The 26,997-nt window shown below is 41.9% G+C and overlaps 1 protein-coding gene across 2 annotated transcripts in view; it reads left to right on the forward strand.

The window, feature by feature from the left end:
• Nucleotides 1-26,997, forward strand: part of Tbc1d4 (TBC1 domain family member 4) — a 57,318-nt gene that overhangs the window by 12,380 nt on the left and 17,941 nt on the right. Inside the window, exons 5-11 of one of the 2 annotated variants that reach the window (XM_038310504.2) lie at nucleotides 825-916; nucleotides 1,143-1,253; nucleotides 3,115-3,234; nucleotides 10,633-10,707; nucleotides 12,396-12,622; nucleotides 24,509-24,669; nucleotides 26,609-26,818. In XM_038310504.2, coding sequence (XP_038166432.1) covers nucleotides 825-916; nucleotides 1,143-1,253; nucleotides 3,115-3,234; nucleotides 10,633-10,707; nucleotides 12,396-12,622; nucleotides 24,509-24,669; nucleotides 26,609-26,818 — 996 coding nt within the window. The other variant, XM_038310505.2, reaches the window with a different exon arrangement.

Below are 26,997 nucleotides of genomic sequence, written 5' to 3' on the forward strand. Positions count from 1 at the left end.
ATCTGGAAAGGTGAACAGCACATCATTGAACATCTGGAAAGGTGCACTGCACAGCACTGGACATCTGGAAAGGTGCACCACATGGCACTGCATATCTGAAAAGATGTGCTGCACAGCACTGTACATCTGGAAAGCTGCCACATACCACTGCACATCTGGAAAGATATGCCACACAGGAATGAGGATACTGGGGTGAGGAGATCTTGAGGCTATGTTGGGCTACAAAATTAGCCTTCTCAACAACAGCAGCAGCAACAGCAGCAGAGCAACAAGAGCAACCAAAAAATTTGGAAAGATTTAAATATCACAATACAGAGAAGTAAAAATATTTTCTGAAATAATTGCCCCAAATGAAGCTTTATTCTTTCAGAATGTGAGTCCCTGAGAGGGGATTACCCATGCTCCAGTCGTTCTGTATTTCAGTGTTATTATTGCTGGTTTATATTTATGATCCGAAATTGGAAGCTTAGTAGTTTAGTTAAGGCTAGCCTTTGACTTTCTTTTAACTTTCTTAGCATAGGCTCTGGGCTGGCGTGTTCGTTCCCTTGCAAGTTCTCACACTGGTTGGTTCATGAGTTTAGCGAATGGAAGTTGTCTATACTTAGTAGTGTTAGCATCTTTGTAGATGTCCTCTGTCCAGGTCTGCTGTGGGACCTGATGGTTTAGGTGGAGTGGTTTGACATCAGGTTCCATGTTCCAGGGTCCTCTTCTTGGAAAGACTGAAGTTAGGAGCCAGCTGGTGGAGGGTGAAGTGTAATGGCCGATGGACTCTTGGGTCTCTGCAGCCAGCCTCCACCTCACGCTTCCCTCGCCTTTCCTTTTAGGTCTCTACCCACCGCGAGCCAAACTGGTCATCCAGAGGCATCTCTCTTCACTGACCGATAACGAGCAAGCCGACATCTTTGAACGCGTTCAGGTATCGCTCTTCACAGATCCTGTATAGGAACATGAAGAACATTGTCGGGTCCTATCACTAAATTTTCATTTCCATTCCATCGCCTCTAAGATGTCCATGCCCAGGGTTAGCAGAATGGAAAAGCTAGATTTACATTTATCCTCTGGACGTATAAATCTATCTGAGGCTATGACAAGAGAGCTAGGTTGTTCTGCCCTACTATGCTCTTGCTTCCTCTGTTCAACAGAAAATGAAGCCCATCAGTGACCAGGAAGAGAACGAACTTGTGATCCTGCACCTGCGCCAGCTCTGTGAAGCCAAGCAGAAGACCCACGTGCACATCGGGGAAGGGCCAGCGGTGAGATCCGCTTCCTCCTGGCTTACGTCTGTCTATGTTTTCATGGAGTTCAAACATCACCAAGACATGGAAGAAATTCCTTTCCTCTGTGCTCTCCGCCTCTTTTGTAGGGTGAAAGTCTATCACACTTCCAAAATGTCAGCGTTTATTAAGTTTATGGGAAATCTTAGCAGACCTTGGCACATTGAGATAAAAATAATTATAGTTTCAAAGTATAAAATAATTTAATATTTGGGGTAGGAATAACCCTAACCCTAAAATTCATGATGTGTGTTCATGATGTGCAATGCAGCTACTTTAAAAATTACATCAATCTATTTTCTTTTACATATTCCTATGCGTGTTTTATCTGAATGGTGGCAAGGACAATAGTTTTCTATATGCACACCTGTTTCCCTGTAAACTGAGGAATGGCATGTCTGTATCCATAGCCTTGAACTTACTCTCAGTTGCACAGTGATTCAAAACAAGCAAAAAGCTACCACTACAAGAGCATTGAAGAGGTTTTTGCATCCGTACATTGCTTTGATGCTGAGACACTTGACATGTAGCTGAGGCTGCCCCCAAACACTGAATCCTCCTGCTTCAGCCCCTCCAGGGGCAGAATTGTATCACCGTGCCTTGCTTTGTAGCCAAAGCCTCTGCTTCTCTCTCTTAACACATTTTGTTCACTTTGAGCGCGCAGCAGTGCGTAGGCCAGAGGAGGGCTTGCAGCAGTCAGTTCTCTTTCCCCACAAACCTGGAGGAATCTAACGCAGGTGGTCAGGCAAACAGCTGAGCCAGCTCATCCTCCCCTCCAAAGCTGCTGGGGATGATTAGGGGTGGCCCTTCAGGGCTTCCTGTATGGTCCTGAAGCCAGCAGCCTTCAGAGATGACTGTTCCGGTCTCTGATTTCCCTGACCTTTGCATGTTTTTTTTTTTTTTTTTTTTTTTAACATGCCTGGGAGATAGATTCCCCTAAGATATCACTTTTTCACAGATGTCTCTCTTCTTAGCATTTACACCAAAATTTTCCACATTTGCCTAGTGCCTGAGGGCCCATTCAGGGTTTCCCCTGGCTTCACTTGCTCATGGCACCAGAGAACTGGAATTGGATTAAATACACAAAGAACCTAACAGTGGACACCTCATTGATTCATGTTTTTGGTGAAGCTTTTCTAATCTGAAAAATACACGACAACATACAAATAAAAATTGAGACTTTTTAAAAAAGGATTTATTTATTTTGTGTGTGGTCATTTTGCCTGCATGTATTTCTGTCTGTCCATGTGTGTGCATGGAGGCCAGAAAGAGCCCTGGATCCGCTAGAACTGGAGTTAAAGAAGGTTGTGGGTGCTGGAAACTGAAGCTGGGTCCTCTGCAAAAGCATCCGGTTCCCTTAATGACTGAGCCACTCTCCAGCCTTGGAAACTGGAGCTTAGCAGAAGCATTGTTGGACTGCGCCTGACATACAGAGAGCTCTGCTCTTTGAAAACTTAATTGTCCCCTGTAATTGTTACTCAAAACAGACACCTTAGAAAGGGATGGTTGTAGCCAGCTGAAAAGCAGCATAAAAACAGACATCCTGAGTTTAAGTTTTGGTGAATGAAGTGGGAATATGTGAATGAAATGGAAAGGCATGGAGAAAAGGTTTTGTTTCTGTCTTTTTTTTTATTACTTACAATAGTAAATTCCTTTCCTTATAATCTTTGCAATCCACAGTGTGGAGCGTAAATTATTACTTCTTAACTGAGCTACTGAAGGTGGCTTGTTGTGTTTTTTAGTGACTTACTCCTAAGCCTTCATTTAAAGCCTCATTGAACCCCAAGTGTGTCTGCACTATAACTTTGCTGTTCGTTTTTTTTTTCCTTCCTTTTTCTAGGTTGTTCCAAATAATACCATCCCAGAAAATTCAACAAGTGGCGGGAGGTTCAAGCTTGACATTCTGAAAAACAAAGCAAAGAGATCCTTAACTTCCTCTTTGGAAAATATCTTCTCCAGGGTAAGGTTGGACTGGGCTATCTTAGGTCAACACATCTGTTCCTTGCTTCATTCATGATTGTCTCACTGAAGGTTTCCCAGTGGCGGCGGCGGGGAATATACCTTTAATTTCATTAATTCTGCAGTAACATAATCTTGTCATCATTGCACTTGAGGGGCAGAGGCAAGATTGGAGTTGGTGACCTGCCTTGGCTATATAGCTGTACTATCTTTTAAAAAATATCATAAGTAAATTTCCTTCTAAAGGTCTAGGTTTGTTCTCTGGCCTCTGATATCTGAAGTGAAACCACAGGTATTCTAAGTAGAGGCACATATGTATGTTTAGAAAGGGGGAGATCCAATCCTGATGTACAGTTCTATAAGAACTTTCAACATTTCTCTATCTCATAATGTTTATTTTAAATGCCTGCCTTTCTTTTATCCATTATGAGAGGCTGATATAAAATGTTAAGGCAGTATAAAGTAATAGAAATCATTTTTATCCTATTTAGTAAATTTTTGTATTTAATTTAAATATTAGCAAAATGTTTCTACTTGCACTTTGGTTTCTTTCTGAATCACAAGGTCTGGGTGCCATGTTCAGGATATGAGTGTTGCCTGCATGGTACAACAGCCTATAGGAGGCAGCTGCCAGGATGGGGGTACCTGCCTGGTCTGGGGAGCCTGAGTATTGAAGGAGGGTATAGCCTGCAAAAAGAAGTCTGATTGTGTATGTTTAAATGGATATTGTGTGTTCACTTCCTAGCTACTCAGGACCAAATAATCACACAACAACTATAATAATTACAACACTGTTTGGCCTGTTAGCTCAGGCTTCTTATTAACTAACTCTTACATCTTAAATTAACCCATTTATTTTAATCTATGTATCACCATGAGGCTGTAGCTTACTGGTAAGTTTCCAGAGCATCTGTCTCCTTTGGCAGTTGCATGGTATCTCCTTGACTCCATCTATTCTCTCTAGATGATTCTGTTTGGATTTCCCACCTGGCTTTGCTCTGCTAAGCAATTGACTAACAGCTTCTTTATTAACCAAAAGTAATAAAACATATTCACAGACTACAGACGGGGATCCCACATCATTTCCCCTTTTCTGTCTAAATAAAAAGGAGGGCTTTAACTTTAACATAATAAAATTATATATACAAAACAGTTATCAAGCAAGAATTATAGTTATAATATTTAGTTTATTTACATTTGGCAAATTAAGGAAAGTACACTATCATCTATCCTATCTTTGTGAGTCTAAAGTTTTATATCTTATTTATCCTTCATTATAACTAGGGCAAACTATAATTATAACTTTCTATTCTTCAATTCTTCAAAGACCCCAGAAGGATATAATATTACCTAAGTAAACAGGAAGTTTATTGTGAGCAACTTCCAAAACTTTAGAATTGGCAGAGACTTATTGCTGCCATTGACTGAAACAGCTTCTTTATTAACCAATGGTAATAAAACATATTCATGGCATACAGAGGGGAATCTCACATCAGGTATGTGAGGCAGAGGGGAGGAGCAAGCATTCACAGAGAGAGGTGCCTTATGTGGGAGGTGGAGTCTGAGTAGGGTACTGATCCCAGTGGGACTGTAGTAACCTCAGTGGGTGAAGAGTGTGTTAGACACATACAGGGGAATGGACCCAGTTAGGGGATGATCACATGTATAAATATACTAATGTTTGTGACATCCAGGAGAGAAGGGAATTGCAAAGAGGAAAATGGAGGAATGTGTTTTGTTGGATTTAACTTAGACTTATCAGCATGAAATTGTGCCTGTGTGTGTGTGTGTGTGTGCACATGTACACATGAATATACATGTTATATATAGCCCCTGGCTTTGTTCATCAATAGAACCTGGGGTCCACACTTGACAACAAGCCTGGGAGAGTGACATTTAGTTTCTGGAGTTGGGTTTATACATGGCAAATAGTGTTGGGCCAAATACATGGCTGTCATGGGTTTCATGTTGTCTGTAACCTACAGGTTGGACATAACTGCTATTCAAGAAGGTCCTCAGACTTCTGTTGTGGGAGTCTGCTTGTTCATTTCCCAGCTGCCCAGACCCTAAATAATCACTCAGAAACTACGTTATTTAAATCACTGCTTGGCCAATCATTTAAGTGTATTGCTAGCTAGCTCTTACATGTAGTATTAACCCATTTCCATTATTTTATATTTTACCACTAGGCTAATGGCCTGCTGGCAAGGTTTCAGCTGGCAGCTCGTGTCTTTTTTCTCTGGAGGTTACATGGCATTTCCCGACTCCACCTTTTTTCTCCCAGCATTCAATTTAGTTTTCCTCACCTATCTCTTTTCTGCCTGGCTAAAGGCCCAAATAAGTTTCTTTATTAATCAATGGTAATTACAACATACAGAGGGGAATCCCACATCAGACTTCCCTCATTTTCTGGATCTTGACACTCCTGAATTTAGATGGCTTGCTGTTTTGCATGCTTTCCCTCAGCTTGTGTGTGCTGACACATTCCCTCATTGGACTCAGGCATGGCCTCTGTGGCTTTTGCATTCCAGAAGTGGAGCTGTGTTCATGGAAGATGACCAGGACTCCAGCCTGTTATGTCACTCACACTGATCAGAACCTAGACTACCTGTTACCATGAGGGGGCTATGGTTTATCTTACCCCAAACTCACGGTGGGATGTAACCTCTCTTAGGAGAGAATAGGAGGGGAATGTTAATGAGGTCATGCACCACTGTGGAAGCATGACTTAAACAGCATAAACCTTGGTCCTCCTGCCCTGTAATGGAGTGCGCAGTAGAAAGACACTGAGCAGAGTTCTCCAGAGTGAACATGCCTGGTAGCTGAGCAGAAACAAAACGGCTCACTATAAACTCACTGTTGATTTGCTTATCAATGATCTCTTTTTCTATTACTGTGGATATATATTTATATCCCACCATTTCCAGTTAAAGCCTCCCATATGTGCACCCGCTGGAACATGGGCAATCCTTTACTTTTAAGAACCTCTAGAATAAGTAGTGAATTGGGCCGAACCTCTCTGCCAGTCTCCTTGGTCATGATTGTATGCTAGCAATTTTTCAGAAGCAGTATCCTGGAGCTCATCATATTACAATATATTGGTAGTGAGCCGAGGCCTCTCTGGTATAGAGACTCCACAGGTTATTCTGATGTACGGTATGAATTTTGCTACTTACTCACCATTGCAATCTTTCATGCTGTGGGATAGCCATTTATGCTTAAAGTGCGGACACATGTGAACAACTTTACTATCATCTAGGCCAGTGGCACTCAACCTTCCTAATGCTGTGACCCATTAATACAGTTCCTTTTGTTTATGTCCCCCAACTATTAAATTATATTGTTACTGTCTTGAATTATAACGTAAATATCTGATATACAACCCCAAGGGGTTCACGATGATCTAAGACATTGTCAGTCATGCGGAAGCCTGGTCTGATCTCAGAATTGCTTCATCAGAAGTTCTGGAGTCGGGTCACTAGCATGGACTTTAAGAGCCCTCCGCCCCCAAGTCAAACTGACACAACCTCAAGTTTGAGAGCTACTGTTCCAGACAAGCACGGTGCTTGAAACTCTAACATGCCAGGTCGGTAGGGGACTGGTCTCTGCTGATGTCAGCTGCCAAACAGCAGAACAGTGTATTTAGCACCAGTTTCATTAGCATGGACAAATAGGTTGTGAAAGGACCTGAAAGGAAGACCTGGCCCTGGCTAATTCTATAGCCAGGCAGCTATGAATGTGGGCAGCTTTATTTCCAACTCAATATAGTTTCTCCACTTACCAAATGTGCGTTGCAGTACTGAGTTACATTGTAAGTTAGCATTCTGAAAGCGCCATACTGTAGATCGTAGGTGGGTATTCAGTGCAGGCTGGATCCTGTTGTTTACAACAAGAGCTGAAGGGCTGGCCTATCTCTCTATTTAGATCTTGGTGCTCTGCACAGTCCCTGGCAGGCTGACGTTGCAGTGTCTCCTCTGCATGCTTTGCATTGTTGCCATGGCTCTAAGCAAGGACACAGTCCATCTATTTTGGGTCTCAGGGAATATGGTAGCTTTTGTGTCCTGGAGAGATGCCAAATGCTATAAATGTTGTGGCCTAACAAGGTCTTGGGTGCTTCGACTGTGACAGAAGGCTGGCGACTCCATCTGTCAGATGCAAGTGAGATGGATCTGGAATCTGTGTCCCAGCACTTACTCTTTGCCTCCTTTGGGTTGGGTAGTAGGAAGTTCTCTCCAGCCTGCGTTTAGGGAATAATGGCTTTCCGGAGTGAGATGTAATTGTTTATGAGATGGGATCCATGTTAAAATTACTTAGAAGCTCAGCCCGTTAACACTAAAGAGTAGGCCTAAGGAAAATGCCTGGCATATGAGTTATCAAACGTCATTCAGTAAAACCTAGAACGCTGTGTGTTTAGAATTAAAGACAAAACCTTGGGTCTCGTTGTTTCTTGCTGCTTCTTGAGTTTCCAGCATACTCACTAGTGTAGAGGGTGATTTATTCTGAATACAGTCCTCCTTTTCCTCTCTTTAGAGAAATGTCCATTGGGTTCCCGAGGAAGTGGGAGAATTAACGCTTGTGGTAGAGTTTAGTTTAAAGTAAGTTTGTTTTATTTTACATGAAAACAAGGACACAGTCATGGATAGAACACTACAATGAGCAAAATACTTGACTTTCAGGTTTGCTCCTGAAAATGTTTTGACGCTGTGTGACTGCTTTCTCTAGTGTGACTGTCAACTGCCGAGACACTAGGCAAGTTGGCATAGAAGCAGCCGCTAAAAGTAGCAAGCGTCAGTCAGATTTTCTGATTGTCTCTCAGCTGCACACTAACGCAACAATTTGTTAGCTGTAAATATGTTATACTACTAGATGTTTTCTTGCTGTAATGCAGAGCTGAAGGCCTTAAGGAACCCCAGTGAGGTGCTAGGTATTTAGGAAAATTTGTTTCAGTTGTAATTCTGCCTTTTTTCTGTAAAGCACTTCCACAGGAGGGCAGCACTGAGAAGTTAAAATATAACTGTTATTCTTGAGCTGGCCTGGTTATTTATCGTACCGACCTCATTTGCTACACCAATCAACCTAGAGTAAGAAACTTTCTTAAAACTTTCAGTAATTGACAATAAAGCAAAACTTCGATGGAAGGCTAGAAAACCATCTGGAAAGCTGAACAAAAAGACAGCTCAGTGGAAAAACTGAACAGTGTAAAAGCTGAAAGATTACTTTGGAAATCCAAATGCCAAGTGACAGAGCTGCCACAAGGAAAACATGGGTTTTCAAGGAAATAATTACAGAAGATATGTTAGAGCTAACAAGTATTGCTTTCTAGGTCTATTGGGCTTAGAAAATACACGTTCGAGCAACCGAGTAAGCTTCATGCCAAGGCATTGTAAGACATTTCTGAACGCTGTTTGAAAAGGAAACAGCACCATGTACGCAGACACCTTAGAGTCCCAAAGCCTTTAGACTGCTGGACAGAGGACACTGAGCGAGGCTGCAGAAAGCTGAAGGAAAGTTTCGAACCATCCAACTAAACTACCAATAAAACATAAGCATGGAACAGGGACATTTGCGGAAATGTAAATTAAAATGAATTACATTCCAATCTCCACTTTCTCAGAAAGTACCTGATGAGTGTGTGCCACCAAAATGAGGAAGTGAACCGAAAAAGGGGAAGATGTGATTCTAATGCCAGGGGGCGGACAAAGGAAAATTTTAGGTTGCTGGTAAAGCGGGGGCCAGGAAGACCTGTAGATGGAGTCCAGATCAGGGCAGGAAGACAAGCATCTAGATACTGAGTTCAAAGATGAAGACTGTAATTGGTGGATCATGCAATGTTTGACCATACCATGATCTGTTGGGAAATTTTGGGATTACTGAGCAAAAAGGTCATTGACCCTTTGAAAAATAAAAAAAAGACAAGACACAAAATGTAATCAAACGTAACCATAGAAACTATGTAGCTTAGCTGCAGATAGTACTAACACAGGCAGGATGGATAATCAAAGCAGAGAAAATCAATTTAACTGGAATAAATGTGTGTGTGTGTGTGTGTGTGTGTGTGTGTGTGTGTATGGTAAAGTAAGAGTACTTGTTTCATCTTCCAGAACATGTCTGAATTAGACATGATCAGAAAGACTAAGGAATAATACTGAGTGGAATATTGGGAGCTGTTGGGAGCTGTGAATCCCCAGATCCTGAATTTCTTGTAAACAACTTGTTTTCCCTTGATCTGAGTGCCTACAGCTGCTCTGGGCACGAGACCCTCAGGCGTTCTTGATGGCAGGAGAGTGGTTTCTGGTGGGTTTGGCTGGGGTGTGGCTATCAGTTAAGGATCCCTGTATAAGCTGCCCCTGCACACAATAAAGGGGGCATTCTTGGGACATCCCTGCATCATTCCTGCATCAAGGATGACCTGTGTTTCTGTCTCTGTGTCTTTGTGTGTTTCAATCTCCAATCCCTTGCCCAGCTCACGAACTGTTTGGTGGTGCATGGAGCACAGATGGGCATAGTGTGCCTCAGGGAGCATCAGTATAAATCCTTACAAGACTTGCTTTATGGGATGTGATGAGCTTCCCACTCTTGTGTTTTCTTTCCTTCGCTTGGATTAGTTTCTTCATCTGCATTGTGACAGGATATGTAGCCCACCATGTCCTTTTACATTGTGTTGAGATGTCTACCAAGAACCAGTTGTCAACAGTGACGTTGACCGACACCTAATCTTGTAAAGTGAAGTGACTTATTGGCATTGGCAAGTGTTCTAGAATAATGGATAAAGCAAAATTAATAAACTTTAAGAGGCTTTTTTTCCCATGCTCTTTTGTTTCACTGTGAAGGGGGAAACTCTGGTTTCTGCGCAGTCTCAGGTGTTACTCATTTCTGACTTGGACACAAGGCTTTCCCAGCTTGGTCTTGAACTCACTATGAAACTCATGCTGGCCTCAAACTTGGAACTTGCACTCCTCCTGCCTCAGCCCACAAGTCTTGGGATTACATTATTCTGTTTTAACATATTTGTTACGTTCCATTATATGAATTGTGATGTCTATGATCTATGGTATGGAAGGTATGTATAGCTTACTAGCTGTCTGTCCGCCTTTGCATTTGACTGTGTGAGGTCGGAGTTCCTGGCACTCTCACTGATCTTGTAGATGAGTAACCTTTAAGACTTCAGAAACCTCAGTGTGCCATGTGGTCACCTAGCAACTGAGTTAGAGACACGGGGGGAGTCTGGAGGACTTGTGCACACCACGCTCTCATGGACCTTAATACAACTGGCACGTTTGTGTGAACCAAGGGCATTAAGTTAATGCTTAGGCGGAGTGAAAACTTCAAATACCATCTGTATTTCTCCCGTACAACTCAAGCTGTAGTCGTAATGATTCTACCTGCCCTCTGCACACAGGGAGCTAACCGAATGAGAGGTCGGCTTGGCAGTGTGGACGGCTTCGAACGGTCCAGCAGTCTGGCTTCAGAGAAGGTATCTAGTCATAACTCCCCAGCTCACCAAACACGGCTGCTTAGCCAAAGCCATGTGAAAACATGCATGCCTAATTATGTTGTGGTGAGATTTTTTTAATGGCCTTTAAGTAATAAATACTTGATGTTCTGTTGTTTTAAATATGATTCTGGGTGTTACAAGTTTTTTTCACCCAGCAAAATTCCCTTCTGTGGGGACAGGTTGCATCTTTCATTTGCCAACTCTGTTCTGATGCTTTGCCCTGAGTATTTACTATTGGAGCAACTGTGGATCTAAAGCTAAACAAACTGAATCACCCAATTAGCCCCCCACACCAACACACACACACACACACACACACACACAAACACACACTCAAGCAGGGATGTTACCTCCCCACACTCAACATACATAGACCACACACATACACACACACACACACACACACACACACACACACAAAGTAAGAATGTTATTACCCCTCCCCCCAACACACACACAAGCAGGGACATTATCCCACCCACACCCAACACACACAGAACACACACACACACACACATACAAGTGGGGACATTATCCCCCACACACCCACACCCACCCACACACACACACACATAAGCAGGGACATTACCCTTCCCACACACATACCCAACACACACAGACCACACATACACACAGGCAGGGACATTACCCTTCTCCCACACATACCCAACACACCCAGACCACACATACACACAGGCAGGGACATTACCCCCTCCACACACAACTTGTTTTTCTTTCTCCATGTCACTTCCTTTCCTCTTTTTCTGATTTTCTTCATTTCAGCAGTAACACCATCCTCTCTCTCACACACACAGACAGCCCTAGTGAGGGTTTCCTGTTTCCTGTTTTCTGCAATATGCAACTTGGGGCACGATCAACCTTTGTTGTCCTAGTAGGAAAACCTTAAAATATTTTTTATTAAACTTTTGTTGCCCCCAGAGTCCTAGTCCAGCTATGTGTCTTATCCGTAGCCTGGCTCAGCAAGCCGGATGGCTTAGTTACCATGACGCTCATTTAAGTAACATACCTGAGTGTGTTGAAAGATTTATGCTGTATCTTCCCCGGGTGGGAGAGGCATTCCAGAGGGCTCCCTTTGTTCATTTCCTGTTTTTCATGTCTTTTAAAAGAAACTTACAGCAGGGATCATGCCACTGGGGAGAAACATCCAGAGTAGAGAAAGATAATTCACAGGCTTTAATTTACTTTTCCAAAAGCTTTGCTCCAAGCCCCAGGCACGAAGGCATTGTGATATTGTTTTGACATTACTGGAAACATGCAGAATCACAGGTCACAGAGGTTAGGGGCTCTCTGAGCAAAGGCTCTGCCCTTTTTTTCGGTCACAGTCACAGCCTCTTTTCATCTCTCTGGCAACAATGGGAAGAGAACAATAGCCCTAGGTTTTACCTCAGCCCTCAGGGGAAGAGTACCTTTTATCAGACTCTCACTTTTCCTGCCCTTTTCGGATGCGCTGTGACAGACACCTGCTTATCAGCAGTAGTGGGTTGTGGTGAAGCTGATTAGTCTGCACCAGGGTTGAGTAAAAAGAAAAACAAAACAGTTTTGTCCTGAGTCAGGAAGAGGGCTCCTTTGTTGCTGCTCAGCCCTGGGTAGCTGTGTGCCTGTCCTGAGCCTGGTAGGGGCAGACACCTCCCCGATTTGTGTTGTAGGACTTCTCACCAGGGGACTCGCCTCCCGGGACACCACCAGCCTCCCCGCTGTCCTCTGCCTGGCACACCTTCCCTGAGGAGGATTCTGACTCTCCACAATTTCGAAGACGGGCTCACACGTTCAGCCACCCACCTTCAAGTTCAAGGAGGAAGCTGAACTTGCAAGATGTGAGGGCTCATGGCCTAAGATCCCCTCTACTGAGGCAGAGTTCCAGCGAGCAATGCAGGTAGGTTCTGGCCTGCCTCCACCACAGGACAGCATAGTCTAATGTCATTCTGTTTGGGTCACTTTGGAGTCAATGTGGGTTATGTTTCATGCTTTAGCCATAGTTTAGGGTTCAGAGGAACAGAAAAGTAAGTGAATTAAGGGAAGATGGGTCAGGTTAAGATACACCCTGATAAAGTTCTAAGATATTTTAAATGGAATTTTTAAATTTTTTTGTTCCGGAAAAAAAATTAGAAAAAAACATGGCATACAATCATTTTGCCTGAAAATGTACTGGCACATGTTATATCCTGTGTTTTAAATGCTGGCTCCGAGGAAGTCGTCAGCATAAATGGACAGGCCCCAGAGCCTCTCATCAGCCTGCAATAATATACCAGGTTGAGGAGTCAGCTAAGCTCCCTTCATGCAGGAGACAACATTGGGCCGTATTTTACTACATAGCAAATTAAAGCTAAGTATGACAACTACCACACATTTTGTCTAAAGCTGTATCTATGGTAGAGGCTCTATAGTTGCAGGCGCTGTCCATCGGAATGTCCTTAAATAGTGTTAAAAAAAAATAATGTAAGAAAATTACTCGTCGGGTAGGAAGGAGTAAAGGTAAAATGTGGAGCTTCTTACCATTTGGCTCCGATTCATGTCTGGCAGCTGATTGTGTTTCTCTTTCTCGCTGCGTGTTTCATTGTAGGGTTGCCTATCGGTGTTTGTCAGAGACGGAAAGTAGACCATCCTGTAGAAAGGCCAGCCTTAATATGAAGCGTTACCAGATTGACTTTCATGTTTTTTTTCATGTTTTACTCTTGCCACACAGATTTCATTGCCGTTTGCTGATTGATTCGAAGTGTAAAAGCCCAGTAGATTATAAAGCACACGGGTTACAAAAATAACAACGAAAATAAAAGCAGTTAATTATCTTGAGATCTTGTGTGTGTGGAGATCAAGTGTTCACAAGAAAACAAAGATCTTGCGAATAATTACTTCACTTATTTTTACTCAAGACAATACATCTCTTCCTCTTCAAGAGGGAACTGTGGTCAGGAGTGAGAGGTGCCAGTCATTTTAAGCTGTCGATGGCGTCTCTCTCAGCTCTTCCCTGAGGTTCTCATATGTTGTATGGTATACATTTTGATAAGTTTTATCATCATCAGCATAAAAAAGATGTCATTTATGTTCTGTAAAAAGCATTCTCCACGAAAATCTCCATTTATGAACGAAGAAAAAGCCATGTGAGAGGTTCAGGGCTTTGGATGCACAGTGCTGCAGGCCCACACAGGAAATAACACGAATCTAATGTTTGCTACCCTGGAGATATTGTGTAGGACGATTGACATCAAGCCAATGTTCTGTTCACAAATGTTTAGAAGGAATTTGTGCCTTTAGTAGAGTTCATCTTTGTACTCTTGATAGCCAGTTTACCCTCTGGAAATTGTTTTCCTGTAACTGTCCATGTTTTCCTACCCTGACCAGAAGTCTCTTTTGCATGTAAACATGCCTTTTGTTTCCCATAAACGTTAAGACATACATCTTGGGAAAGGATGAAGTGTCAGCGTAGCCCTAAGTATAGGACTGCATGCTCCCATCCTGAGAGTCTGTGGAAGCTCCAGCTCGCAGCATTCACACAAAGAGTAACTGAATAGCAAGAACCTATTTCTGTGCTTTTTCTTAGTAAATGAAGACTTTGCTAACATCTACATTTTAAGACAAATTTGCCGTGTTTTCTGTACTCAGCATTCTCCCGTCAGCCCGACGCATGTACAAGGAGAGTAATTCTTCCTCCAGCCTTCCAAGCCTTCACACTTCCTTCTCTGCCCCTTCCTTCACTGCCCCCTCTTTCCTGAAAAGCTTTTACCAGAATTCAGGTAGACTGTCCCCACAGTATGAAAATGAAATCAGGTGAGATGGCTGTGCTCTTTGCGAAGCGTCATTTTCTCCAGTGATACACTGAGAATGTTACTAAAATGTGGCCGGGGAATGTTTGGGTGACTTGTGCATCTGTGTGCTTGCTCTAATCTGCTCCTAATGTGTTGACTTTGATTCTAATTAATGTTATTAATAAAAATAATTAGAACTCATAGCTATAAAGCTCTTTGATAATGTGATTGTATCCTTTTGAATTAAGTTTTTAATCTAATAAATGCCTTTATTTGCTGACATCCCAGAATCTAACCTTTGTGTTGTTGGGAACAGGCTCTGGTATCATTATGTAGTAAGAAGACCTTTCTTAGTCTTGCTTCTATTTTTTTAGTCTCTGGGTATATTTCTTGGCACCCCAAAGCCACTGACTAATACAGCTTGCTAACAGGATAGGTGCAACATCTGTAAGTACATTGAGTATCTCCAAGGCATTTCTTTGATTTTTCTCAACAGCACGTTTACACTTTTAAGTCTTACTGTATACTGCTATGTGATGGGCTTAGGATAATGTCAGTAGGTACTCTCAGAACATAAGAAAAATCTGAGCCTTGTAGCTTTTCTTTGGGTTTTTGTCCTTGGTATAGGAAATTTACATAACTCAAATGGCACCCCCTTTTCACAGAATTAGATTCAGTGAGCGTTGGAGAACTGTCTCTGTGTAGGCTGAGGTCACATTGGCTAGGAAAAATTAAGTTGAGTGTTGTCAGTCTCTGGGGCAAGGTGCAACTCTTCTCAAGTCTTCAAAACAGTCTGAATTTCCTTCCTGTTATTACTACTGCCTAGTATTCTGCTTAAGATAGCATAGTTTATCTGTTTCCCTATTGATGGACCATGATGACCATTTCTAAACTGCTTGGTGATTGGCAATCCTTGTAGAGGAATTCATGCTGTGAGCCTTCCTGTATGACACTAAGACCTTCTCAAATATTCTTTTGCTTTATTTTCCTTTAGGTGTAAGGTCATTTAAAAGTTAGCATTCAAGTAGATAGACCTCATTAGCTAGTTAAATTAGTCGCAACCTAGAGTTATTTCTGAGCATCTTGTGTCCATATGCGCCCACTCTTCACACTGGATTAGTGTGATTAAAATTGTGAAATTTTCTTTTGAATTAGTGCAATGTGCTCAAACAGAATTTCATTGCTGGTGACAGAAGGCTAATGAAATAAAGAGGTTTTAGGGGAGCACTGTGGGGAGAGTGTCACAAAATAGTAGAATGTCGATGAACTGTGCAGTGAGTTTAGAGAACCCAGTGTCTTCACCATCGCAGTATCTCTGACACTGACTGTGCTTTCACAGAAAGGTGCCACTCAGCAAGTGCTTCATAGGCTTTAACTGCTGCATTAGTTGAAATAAACATACAGGGAAGTCATGAGCTTCCTCCCTAAGTAGGAAGCAGGCATTCCCCCAAATAACAGTTAGAGATAGTCATTAAGAAGTTGAAGTAACAGTTAGTAGTGCCTGGATGTGGACCTTTTTAGAGCTTACCATGTATATGTAGAGGTCGTTGGCGTTGTTTAATGTGAGTTTGTTCATTTGTCTCCAGGTACTCATGCTTATTTGTGTGTTTTATTTTCCATGGTCGCTTCCCACAACCCTCCATACCTCATGCTACTGGAAAGAGACTGAAGTTACAAGACAGATATACATGAGTTTGGGGTTGGAAAATGTCACTGTTTAGTAGTAGCCTTGTTATTTGCAGTGTTGTTTTTGAGCGTGTCTGAACTCCAGTTTAGCTAAAACAAAATCCCAAACTGTCTTCATGGGAGAGCGCTCTAACCCTAAGCACACAGCACAGTGGACTATCGAGGAGGCATCACCATTACGTCACCATTCCTTCAAGCCCAGGTTGAAGGGTACTAGAAGCCTGCTGACAACCCTCATTCCCTGGGTCATTGCTCCCTTCTGACCTCACAGAGCAGAACTGAATTTTGCTGCTTTTGGGTGCTCTATAAATGGGATGATAGAACATCCTTTATTTCTGTATCTGCCTTATTTTAACACTGCTTTGTGAGATTCATTCCTGGTTTTAGGCATGCTTCAGTTATAATTAGCTTTATTGCTATGTAGTATATTACATAAAATATTCCAGTCCATCTATGTTCTTATGAATGGACAGGTAATTATAGGATTTTAATTTCTTAGAGTGCTGTTGTGACCATTATTGTATATATTATCATTGTGCATACATGTGCATCATTCATGGATATCTGCGCAGTGAAAGTATTGGACAAAATGTATATTCTTAGGTTTATTCAGCTAAGTAGTTAGACACAATTATACTACTGACAATCTTCAAGGGAGTATATATTTTTCTTCGTTGAAACCATATCAAATTTATAAAAAAATTAAAAACTATTAGAGGACTGCCTTTAATCCTTTATCTCGATTAATCAGCTTTAAACATTTGTCACATTTGCTGTATACATATCCATTTACAAAGCTCCCTCTACGCACAAATGCATATGTATATTCTTTGGCCTAGGGGGTGTGTGAGTAGATTGCCTCTATTACATCCTTTGCTCTTAGTACATCAGGATGTCTGTCCCAGAAATGATGGCATTCAAGGGCGTGGTTTTAATTCAGTGGCTTCTGAACTCTACATGTCTCAATATCACTATTTATAGAGAGAACATCACGTACATGCAATTACTGTGATATCTTCAACTACTCATATTGATGAAGAAATGAGGTATATAATAGTACCAGTTATAATTTTCCCATCATTTGGGAACCTAATATCTTTCTAATTACAAAAATTAGTCTCTAAGTATTCATAGAACACAGCAGGTAATAATCTAACAACCATGTTACTTTTAAAAACAAGTCTGTTGTTCTGAATTATAAAAATCATGTTAGGATCTAAGAAAATAGTTTGTTGACTGATAGATTTATTTGCACAGATTTGAAATTACAAAGGAAAAGGAATAAGTGTATTTTTTTTATTAATAACTTCAAATTTTTTGAAAACAATATTTTTTGGTAGCTAAGTCATAATTGTTCTTGATGATTCATGTTTTTATAATGTATATTTATCAAATATGATACTTCCTTTCCAGCCACAGGCTTCTTTGGTGGTGAGGAGTTGTTTCTTAAGTGTTAAGCTTATGTTTAAGACTTATTTATATTGAAGTTTTTTGCTCAAAGTAAATGATTATTTTAAAAAGGGATACTCATTACTTCTATCCTAATAAATATTTTAATAAGAAAGGATAAAATTTTATGATAAAGTATTTGTGGTATAGTTTTGATTTCATATTTCACTTGTATTCACTTTAACTAGAATTATTTACCATGGTTCACTACTGAGTTAATTTGCCTGTGACATTTTAATGACTTATGGAAATGCATTTTATCTTAACTCCTGATATGGGGCTAATGACATTTTTGTTTTCCTGTTACTAGACAGGACACTGCTTCAGAATCAAGGTGATTAACACTCTAAACATTTCCTTTAATAAATTTTCAGATTTTTCCCAGTGGATAGGCGCTTCGGTTAAAGATACAGTTTTGGTTGTCTTCTGAATGCATGCTGTCCTTCTGCATTCTCTGAGGGCTGTGTAAATGAAAATGTGCCCCGTGGTGTAATCAGAGATCACAGAGAACCGTGTAAAATGTTACTGCAAGTTCAAGTCCTGTTTCTACTCTATTCTATACTAAAATTCCTTTAATACCGAAGTCTCCAAGAAAACGCTAATTGGAATTGAAAGTTCCAACAGTATACTAGCTAGTTGGGAGATATAATGTGCAGATGAGGAGGGTTTTTTCTGATCCCAGGAAGACAGAGAGATGACATCCTTCAGGAAGCCACACCAGTGCAGTGGGATCTGGGGACACAATAATTGCTGCCATATTGGCTTCTGTAAGACATTGCTAATGCCTTGCAGACGTCCCATTGGCCACGGTCAAGAAAACACCAAGTTCCTGTTTATGGATGAGAATGGTCGTGGTGACCATTCTCCACCTATTTGTGGAGCATCACTCACTTTCTCTGGAAAACATCCAGAACGATGCAGCTCAATGTCACTGTGAGCAGCTGCTCTCTGCCTCTCCAACATTCCACACTTTGTTCACACCAGTCTCATGACAACACACACCCATCTCCTGGCCAAAATCTAACACTTTGCTTTCTTTGTGGTTGCAATGAAAGTACTAAAGACTGTACTATGATGAGCTATTCAGGGAGAGAAACAGAAGCATCTTCAGATAATCATTTAGCCACAATGCTAAGTTAAAGAGACTCCGCTGAGAGTTGCCACTGATGGCACTTTTTTTTTTTCTAGTAGTTGTGTATGTGATCATTTAAAGGCTGGTTTCCCATTTCAGAAGTCTAACAGAGAAACAAGAGCAGAGTTCAGTGGCAGAGCAGTAGCGTAGCATGTGCAAGGCTCCGAGTTTAAGATCTAGACTGGAGAAAAGAAAAAAGGAAAAAATGTTGTAAGTCTAATATGTTTGACTTATGTCCTTTGGGTTTGAACATTGTCTAGCCTACAGCTTTTCTTTAACATGGTATTAGACTGATTCTGGGAGAGGTTGTATATTTTATTAGGTATGGTTTTATTAATTTTATATTTCTGGGGGTATGAATAAACATATAACTTACCCAGAGATACTTTAAACCCAATGTACAAAAGATTTTCCCACCACCTGCGTTCAGTGTGTAGAGTTCAGGATACAGAACCCCTCGTTTGTTGTGCTCTTCCTTCCTGTGTGTTGTTCCACTGACGAATCTCGCATGTTTGGTTCACACTCAGATACCGTAGTGATTTCCACTACAGAGGTGGAATCTTAGTTCTGTTTAGTGGGTAAAGATTTTTCCACAGGATGACACAATGTTTGCCCAGCTGAAAGCCAGAACTTTCACACCCTGGGAGTGCTGCTGAGGCGATTCTAAATTAGCAAGGGCTGTGGGTTGTGTAGGAGAGAACCAGTTTCACCAGTTTGCTGTCCCGTGCAGGCTTCTCGAGACACTCGTGGAGGGGAAGCTTTTCCATTTGTTGAGTAGCTGCTTTTGGATGAGTGGAGTTGCGTTATTTCGCTCAACTTGTAATGGGCTATCCTTTAGATAAAGATTTCACCAGCAGGCAGTCACAGATTTGAACTTTAGGATGGTGGTTTCTGTTGGGTGCTAGGAGGTGGAGGAGGGACAGGAGACAGTTTGCTGCTCAGTGGAATATGCCGCAAAATCCGGCAAGAGAATTTACCTTAGTGCGAAGCGGACCTCTCTTGCCTCAGTAGGGAAATTGTCACCAGCACACCTTCATTCCGTGCAGTGCCCAGTGGACTGACTTTTAGTAAAGTAAGCAAGTGTGTAGTAAAATTTCTATGTTTGCAGAAGCCCAACGTTAACAGTAGCTGATATTCAGAACTATACCTGCTTGCTCAAGGGTATAGCGAAACATCGTCTTCAAGCATTGGCTATCACAGTCTAACCATGGGTTAATGAGTGCTGTGTGCAGAGTACCTGAGCTAGCTTCTCTGCTCAGGGAGTGATGCACACAGAAGATCTGCCTCCCCCACCCCCGGCACCTGAGTTTCTTACAATGCTCAGTAATTGTGGTTCTTGATGAATCAGTTCCTAGTAGTAGAAGTATGTAAAGAATGTACCAACCTCCCAATGGTTGCATGCCCTACAAGCTGTACTTCCTTCCTAGTTATTCATTTTTAATTTCACAAATTCCTGATGGAGGAAGCCCCAGCACGGAATGCTTTTCCTGACCATGTCCTATGAAGTGCTTTACGCTGCTCGTGTTTACATTATCGGTCACGAAAGGAGGTGGCCTGGAGCTATATGGAATATAAGGGGAATATGGATATACAGTGTTTGATTACTTTCTTAACACTTGCATACATGCATGTATCTTCTACCATGTTAAGGTATTTTTGCTTCCTCCTTCTAATTAAATAAGCATATGCATTTAGAATTGCATTTATTGCAAAGCAAAGTTGTGAGACATTTACATAAATAAGTCAGTTATGGTAGTTGAAGTTATTTCTCTGCTGGAATAAATTTCTCAAAATAAATATTAGAAAGGACCTATCAAAAGGCTTCATCTAACTGAAGATTGATTTTTTTCTTCCTCTGCTAAAAGAGCAAAGGATCATTGGATCTCGGACAGCTCTGTGTTTGAAGGCCCTAGAGCTTTGTAAGAACTGATACGAAGGTCATCAACGTTTTCACAGTCAACCATAATGCCTTGAGGGTCTGGACTGTGGACACCTGGCTCTGAGTTCTGACTCCATCCCTCATTGTCACAGAAATAAGCAGGCTATTTAGCCATTTTCTAGTTAGCGATGGAAATCATAACACCCACCCTGTGTAGTCACTGTACGGACGAAACCAACCAAGCCTGGAACTGTGCAGATCAGCGCACAGTGTGTGCTGTGTGTGCTGTCTCCCTCAGTGTCACCGCTGCTGTAGTAGACATCACAAGCGCGTTAGTTTTGATGCTATGCCTGTTCTAACTCTTAAATTTAAGGATGTTAAAGAGAAAACCAATGTAGTTAAAGCAAAAAGACAAACGAGACAATTTTTTTATAAAAGAATAAAAGAAGTTATCCTTCATCTCCATCCTACAATTTATGCTGCATCCCAAGTCAGGATACGGGCATAACAGTATAATGTTTCACTCAGTTTCAGTTCCTTAAGTGACCACTTTTGCCTTGCAGACTTCTGACCACACGCTGGCCAGGCAGTGAGCTGCTGTATCACACACGCACACTGTCTGGTTAAGCTTTTCCGTAGAAGCTGCCTTCCAGTTGCATGTACAGTGGTATGCATTTCTTCTCTTAGTAAGGGAATCAGGGCAGCTTTCAGTTCATCTCAATAACAAACTGCTTTCATAAAGTTGAGGCATTGTCTATGAGTAAAAGGGTCCGTATTCTACCATGTATGCATTTCCTTCCCATATTATCAGTACACATTTTTAACGACTGAATTTTGGCAATTGAATTTCAGATATGGGAAATGTGTCATCTGACAGTTTATTTATTTATTTCCACCACAAGGCTTGAAACAAGATGCTGGCAGGTTATTGAATGCGCACTGGTGGGCTAATGCCAGGCTGCTTTTTATAACATAGACACCGCAAGGGCTGCATGTGACAGACAACAAGGCAGTAGACACCTGTTCCGTTCATGTTTGTTTACATTATTTTCTAGATACTCAATACGTCTCTAGGCAAGGGTTTCAGGGTGATTTTTATTAAAAGATATTTTAATTCCTTCCTCAAAATAGAAATATTTGAGAATCCTTTGGGTTGTTTTAGTCTTGTTGGTAGAACTACTTTTAAAAAAAATCAAAATGTTAGTGTTTGTTGAACATTTGCCTGCAAGACATTGCCTTAGGTGTTCTGTCAGTTCTCAGTATTTCACAGAGTGCTCAAAACATAGATTACAAATTTGATGAGGGATGACTCCTAATAGGAAAAAGAAAAAGTTTTTTTTTTTTCTTTCTGGGAATAGCTACCAGAACTTTGTGCCGGAAAGACATAAGATAGATTAGCAACATAGGGTCTGAAGGAGCTAGATCATTTATTCATCCCGGACATGTTAGATCATTCAGTATTTTCTGTGTTCATTTTACTTAACCTTCTACATAAATTCACAAAGTTTTATATAAAACCCATATATTCAATGACTAGTAGTAGGGTTCGTACCACTGACTCTTTACTACCAGAAGTTAGTAATAGGCCTACGAACTGAGTGGTTAGCAAGTAACTCCATTAAGGTGGCATTATAGAGATGACGATAAGAAATAGTATTCATGAGGACAGATGGAGAATATTCACCTATAAAACGCTGAAGGGGAAATGCTTGAACTATGGCATCCCCAAGCTGACATTAAGGTGAAGCATCCCAGTGATGCAGGGAGTTTTGAACATTGGTCCTCAGTGAGGTTATGACCTTATTCAGGATTCATGTTAAAGGAGATGTGAGTAGATGAGATGCATGAATCAGCTACTTCCCAAAATAAGACAGCCGGACACTTACCATATACAAATTAGCTCATCCTTATGTCATTTGTAACCCTTAATTTGGTGAATCCAGAAGTAGTATTTGTAAGAGACAGTAAGTCCAGATTAGAAATTAAGTGTTCTTGAGGCTAAAGCTATTGCTCATTTGGTTGAGTACTTGCCCAGCATTCATGAAATCATTATGTTTGATCTGCTGCACCATGTGAATTGGACATAGTGATATACACTTGTAACATTCAGGAGGCAGAAGCAGAGGATCAGAAGTTCAAGGTCATCCTTGGCTATATTAAGAGTTTGAGGCCTGTCTGGGCTATATGAGAAGAAATCTCGAAAACCAACAAACAAATGAAACCAAACCCCAAAAAAGACAAGTAAAATTAGGAGGTGAAGAATGAAGAGGAAGAGGGGATAATGGAGTGAGGGAAAGAGGAGGAGGAGGAGGAAGAGGAAGAGGAGGAGGAAAAAGAGGAAGAGGAGGAGGAGGAGGGAAAAGAGGAGGAGAAGGGAAAAGAGGAGGAGGAGAAGGAGGAGGAGGAGGAGAAGGGAAAAGAGGAGGAGGAGGAGGAGAAGGGAAAAGAGGAGGAGGAGGGAAAAGAGGAGGAGGAGAAGGGAAAAGAGGAGGAGGAGGGAAAAGAGGAGGAGGAGGAGGAGGAGGAGGAGGAGGAGGAGGAGGAGGAGGAGGAGGAGGAGGAGGGAAAAGAGGAGGAGGAGAAGGAGGAGGAGGAGGAGAAAGCGGTGCCAGCAACTGTCTTTCCTGAAAACTATAAGCACAGACAGAGTAACTGCAAGGGAGAATATAACGGGCAGTACTGAAGTTCTCTCCTCTTATTAACTGGTTCAACAGCGAGTTCCTCTGAGGGTCAGAGAACCAGTGGCTTTTTTCTAGTTGAGTATTGTTTCTGAGCTAAGATTAATTTTTGAGGGCATCACTACCTGTAAATATTGCTATCTTTGTTCAGGACAGATCAAAGACTACAAAACTTCAACTGAAAGTGAAATAGTCTTCCCATCATCATCAGCTGCGGTCATTACATGGTCTTCTAAGGGCAAGCAGAGTTGTTCTCAAAAGGAGCACTGAGTCACATTGACCTTCATCTGCATACAGCCTAGCGAATGCAGAAGTGGCCTTTTCTTTACAAACGAAGTTCTTCTAACAGAACCAGATTTCTAAATGTGATACAGAGCACCAAGGTGCAGTGGTAGGACCTTCCTCCCACGCAAAGGTTAGAGATCTTAGGTCAGTTTGCTTAACTAAGTTGGTAACATCTGTCCACCATTTCCCTGATGGGGAATCTCAGTGCACACCAGCATATTAAATCATCTTTAAGTCACTTTGCACACAAACCTAGTTAACTTTTTCTTTCTTTGAGATAAAGTCTCACTGTGCAGCTCTAGCTGGCTTGGAACTCACAGGGATCCCCCTGCATCTGCCTCTCTAATGCTAGTATCACCTAGTGCAGGTACCACCACACCTGGCTGCTTAACTGTTTAAAATGATTTAAATATAACTTACCAATAACCCTCAGGTTGACCCTTCTGTCTATATTCAGGTTGTTTTCTGTCATGATCTGGGATATTTGATAACTATCAATTTTAACAGTCACGTTAAGTTTTACGATCTTGTATAAACCTAGAATGAGCTGTAAACTAAGGTCTTTCTGAGCATTGTACAGACTGCTTATATCAAATCAGTTTTGTTTCCCGGACAATGCACAGGTTCATTACATTAAGCATACAGGTTCCTTCACTGTGTAAGGCCTGATGTGCCTCAGATTAGAACCAGGACTGGCTGCCTTCTAAGGAAGGAGTAGAAACAGCAGACTTTCTGTGACTGGGATGTAGCCTGGATTGCAGTTTCCCCAAGATGTGGTGGCTGCCCCTATTCCTGTTGCTTGTGCCTTGTGCTTGCCTGTGGCAGAACTTTGGAATGGCTTGTGCTCCTGTTTCTCTGTGAAGGGTGTGTCTTCCTTACCAGTCACATTTCTGTTGGCATTCCACAGTGATGGAGAAGGGAGAAAAAGGACCTCATCCACCTGCAGCAACGAGTCCCTAAATGCTGGAGGAACCCCTGTCACTCCACGCCGAGTTTCCTGGAGGCAGCGTATTTTCCTCCGGGTCGCATCTCCTGTGAACAAGTCCCCATCAGCAATGCAGCAGAAAGGTCTGTGTGCAGTCAGGCACGAATTCTTCCTCCTCCTAAGCGTCCCAGTATTGAGAACAGGACAGGATGCTCAACATATAGAAACTTAGGAGAATATGGGGGCATCATAGCTTCCTGTGTGCCCTGTAGCAGGTTATGATAAATGATCTTGATGACACATTGGACTACATACCCGGTACATGCTTGAGTGGATGGACGGGGGAGTGAGATTTCTGACTCGGATGCTACTCTATGAGACTAGGGTTGGACTACATACCCGGTACATGCTTGAGTGGATGGACGGGGGAGTGAGATTTCTGACTCGGATGCTACTCTATGAGACTAGGGAGCGACGATGACGACAAAGGCACTGCAGAGTGGAAGGAAAGCAAAGAGAAGCTTGTGCCAGAGTCACACACAAAGCGGCCAAAAAGTCGAACAATAAATAAATGGATAGATTACACTGGACACTTGGTCGCTAGAAGGGAGCATGGGCAGCTTTCGGTGATGTATTATATCTGTTAAAAATCAGAGCAGAGCCTAAACAAAATAACAGTAAACACAAGGTGTAACTGTAAAAAGAGCGTGCTCTATTGTGTATACCTGAGAGACAGAAAAGGATATGCTAGAGGGTTTTAAGAAAAAGAAAATTAAACCAGTAGTGCAAAATGGAGATTTTTAATAAATTCCTTTCTGAAAATTCAGTGTAGGAAAGTGAATTACATGTAATATTTGAATAATGCAATTAAACAAGCTTCCTGTAACACTGATAAATAATTTGCCACTGTAGAGAAAATGAATCCATTTTGAGCACAATAGGAAACACTAACACACATTAATTATGGATTTGGCCAAAGTGTATATATGTGTCGGAAAGTCTCACACAGCTGTGATCATATGTACTTCATTTTCTGATCTCAGTGGAAAAGAAAGAGAGAGGGGGAGGGGAGGTGATGATAACGCTATGTTAATACAAGAACTGAGAGGTTAAGTGTCCTGAGCTGTCAAGGAGCTGGAAACAGTCACCAGTAGACAGGCAAAGGAGTAGCAATGGCCCAAGAGCAAAGATCAGTGAACTGACAAGCAGAATCAGCAGGCATTGCTAAAGATAACATTCACTCTGCCTAGGATGGCCCAAGGGCTTCACAGAAAAAAAAATCAATTGCACTCATTTTTGGGGGATACATATTCCAGGAAAGTTCTAGATTCATATTGAGAGATTGTTCAGGCCAGAGGATTGTGAGGGACTGAGCGAGAAGGGCATCCTGGATGGGAGATTGAGACCTGAGTTTGGAAAATCAACTTGGGGTGGCCCTGACAGATTTTACATGACGTTCCCAGAAAGCCACACCTTATTATTATTATTATTATTTTGGGATGTTAGGAATTATTGAAATGTTTTAAGATACAGGATCATCCTGTTAATAGAAAAATAATTGGGATATGCAAAGAAGAGCTGGAGTAGTGGGAGAGAAATAGCTTGGGCAAGCCAGTAGAGGAGACTGCGCTGGGAGACAATGGCCTTGGTACCTTGCTCAGCATGGAAAGGCCTAGAATTGCTCAGCTGCAGTCTCCTGTGGCACTCAGATGGTAGACAGGGATCTCAGGATCCCACACATACTCACATAGGCTGAGAACACACACTGATGAATTGCAGAAGTGTCAGCCCCCGGGGAAAGGCCAGTTTGATTTGCAGCCACTGGCTCGTGTGTCTTTCTGGGCAGAAAGAAGAAGTGGTGGCTTGACGCGTGTTCTGTTTCACTGCAAGAGGGAAACCTGGAGGGGAATTCAGGCTGACATTACTTAAGTCTCTAGTTCCACGCAATCCAGAGCTACTGGGAACGCTGTGTGTGAGCACCTTTTGGTGTGGAAGCTGGAACTGAGCAGTGTGCCTTCTGCCGGGAAGCCTTCCAGTGTGGGGACCGCTGAGGGATGCCTCTCACTGTCTTCTTCTCTGCAGATGGACTGGACAGGACTGAGCTGCTCCCGTTATCCCCTCTTACTCCCACCATGGAGGAAGAGCCCCTCGTCATATTCTTGTCTGGTGATGAGGACACAGAAAAAGCTGAAGAAAAAAAGAAATCAAAGGAACTGAAGAGTCTGTGGAAAAAAGCTATACACCAGCAAATTCTGTTGCTTAGGATGGAGAAAGAAAACCAGAAACTGGAAGGTTAGCCATTCAAGTCGGGCTCACGGCTCCATACACACTCTTCTTTGGGTGGATACATACTGTGTCTGAATGTTGACTGGCTATTTTTCTCTCTCCCTTTCTCCTCTCTCTCTCTGTGTGCATTGTGGCTTGAGAAAGAATGTTTTAACCTATTTACCTTTTTATTTCATAGAGTTGAA

The sequence above is a fragment of the Arvicola amphibius genome, chromosome 13, assembly GCF_903992535.2.
Source record: "Arvicola amphibius chromosome 13, mArvAmp1.2, whole genome shotgun sequence".
Classification (NCBI taxonomy): Eukaryota; Metazoa; Chordata; class Mammalia; order Rodentia; family Cricetidae; genus Arvicola; species Arvicola amphibius.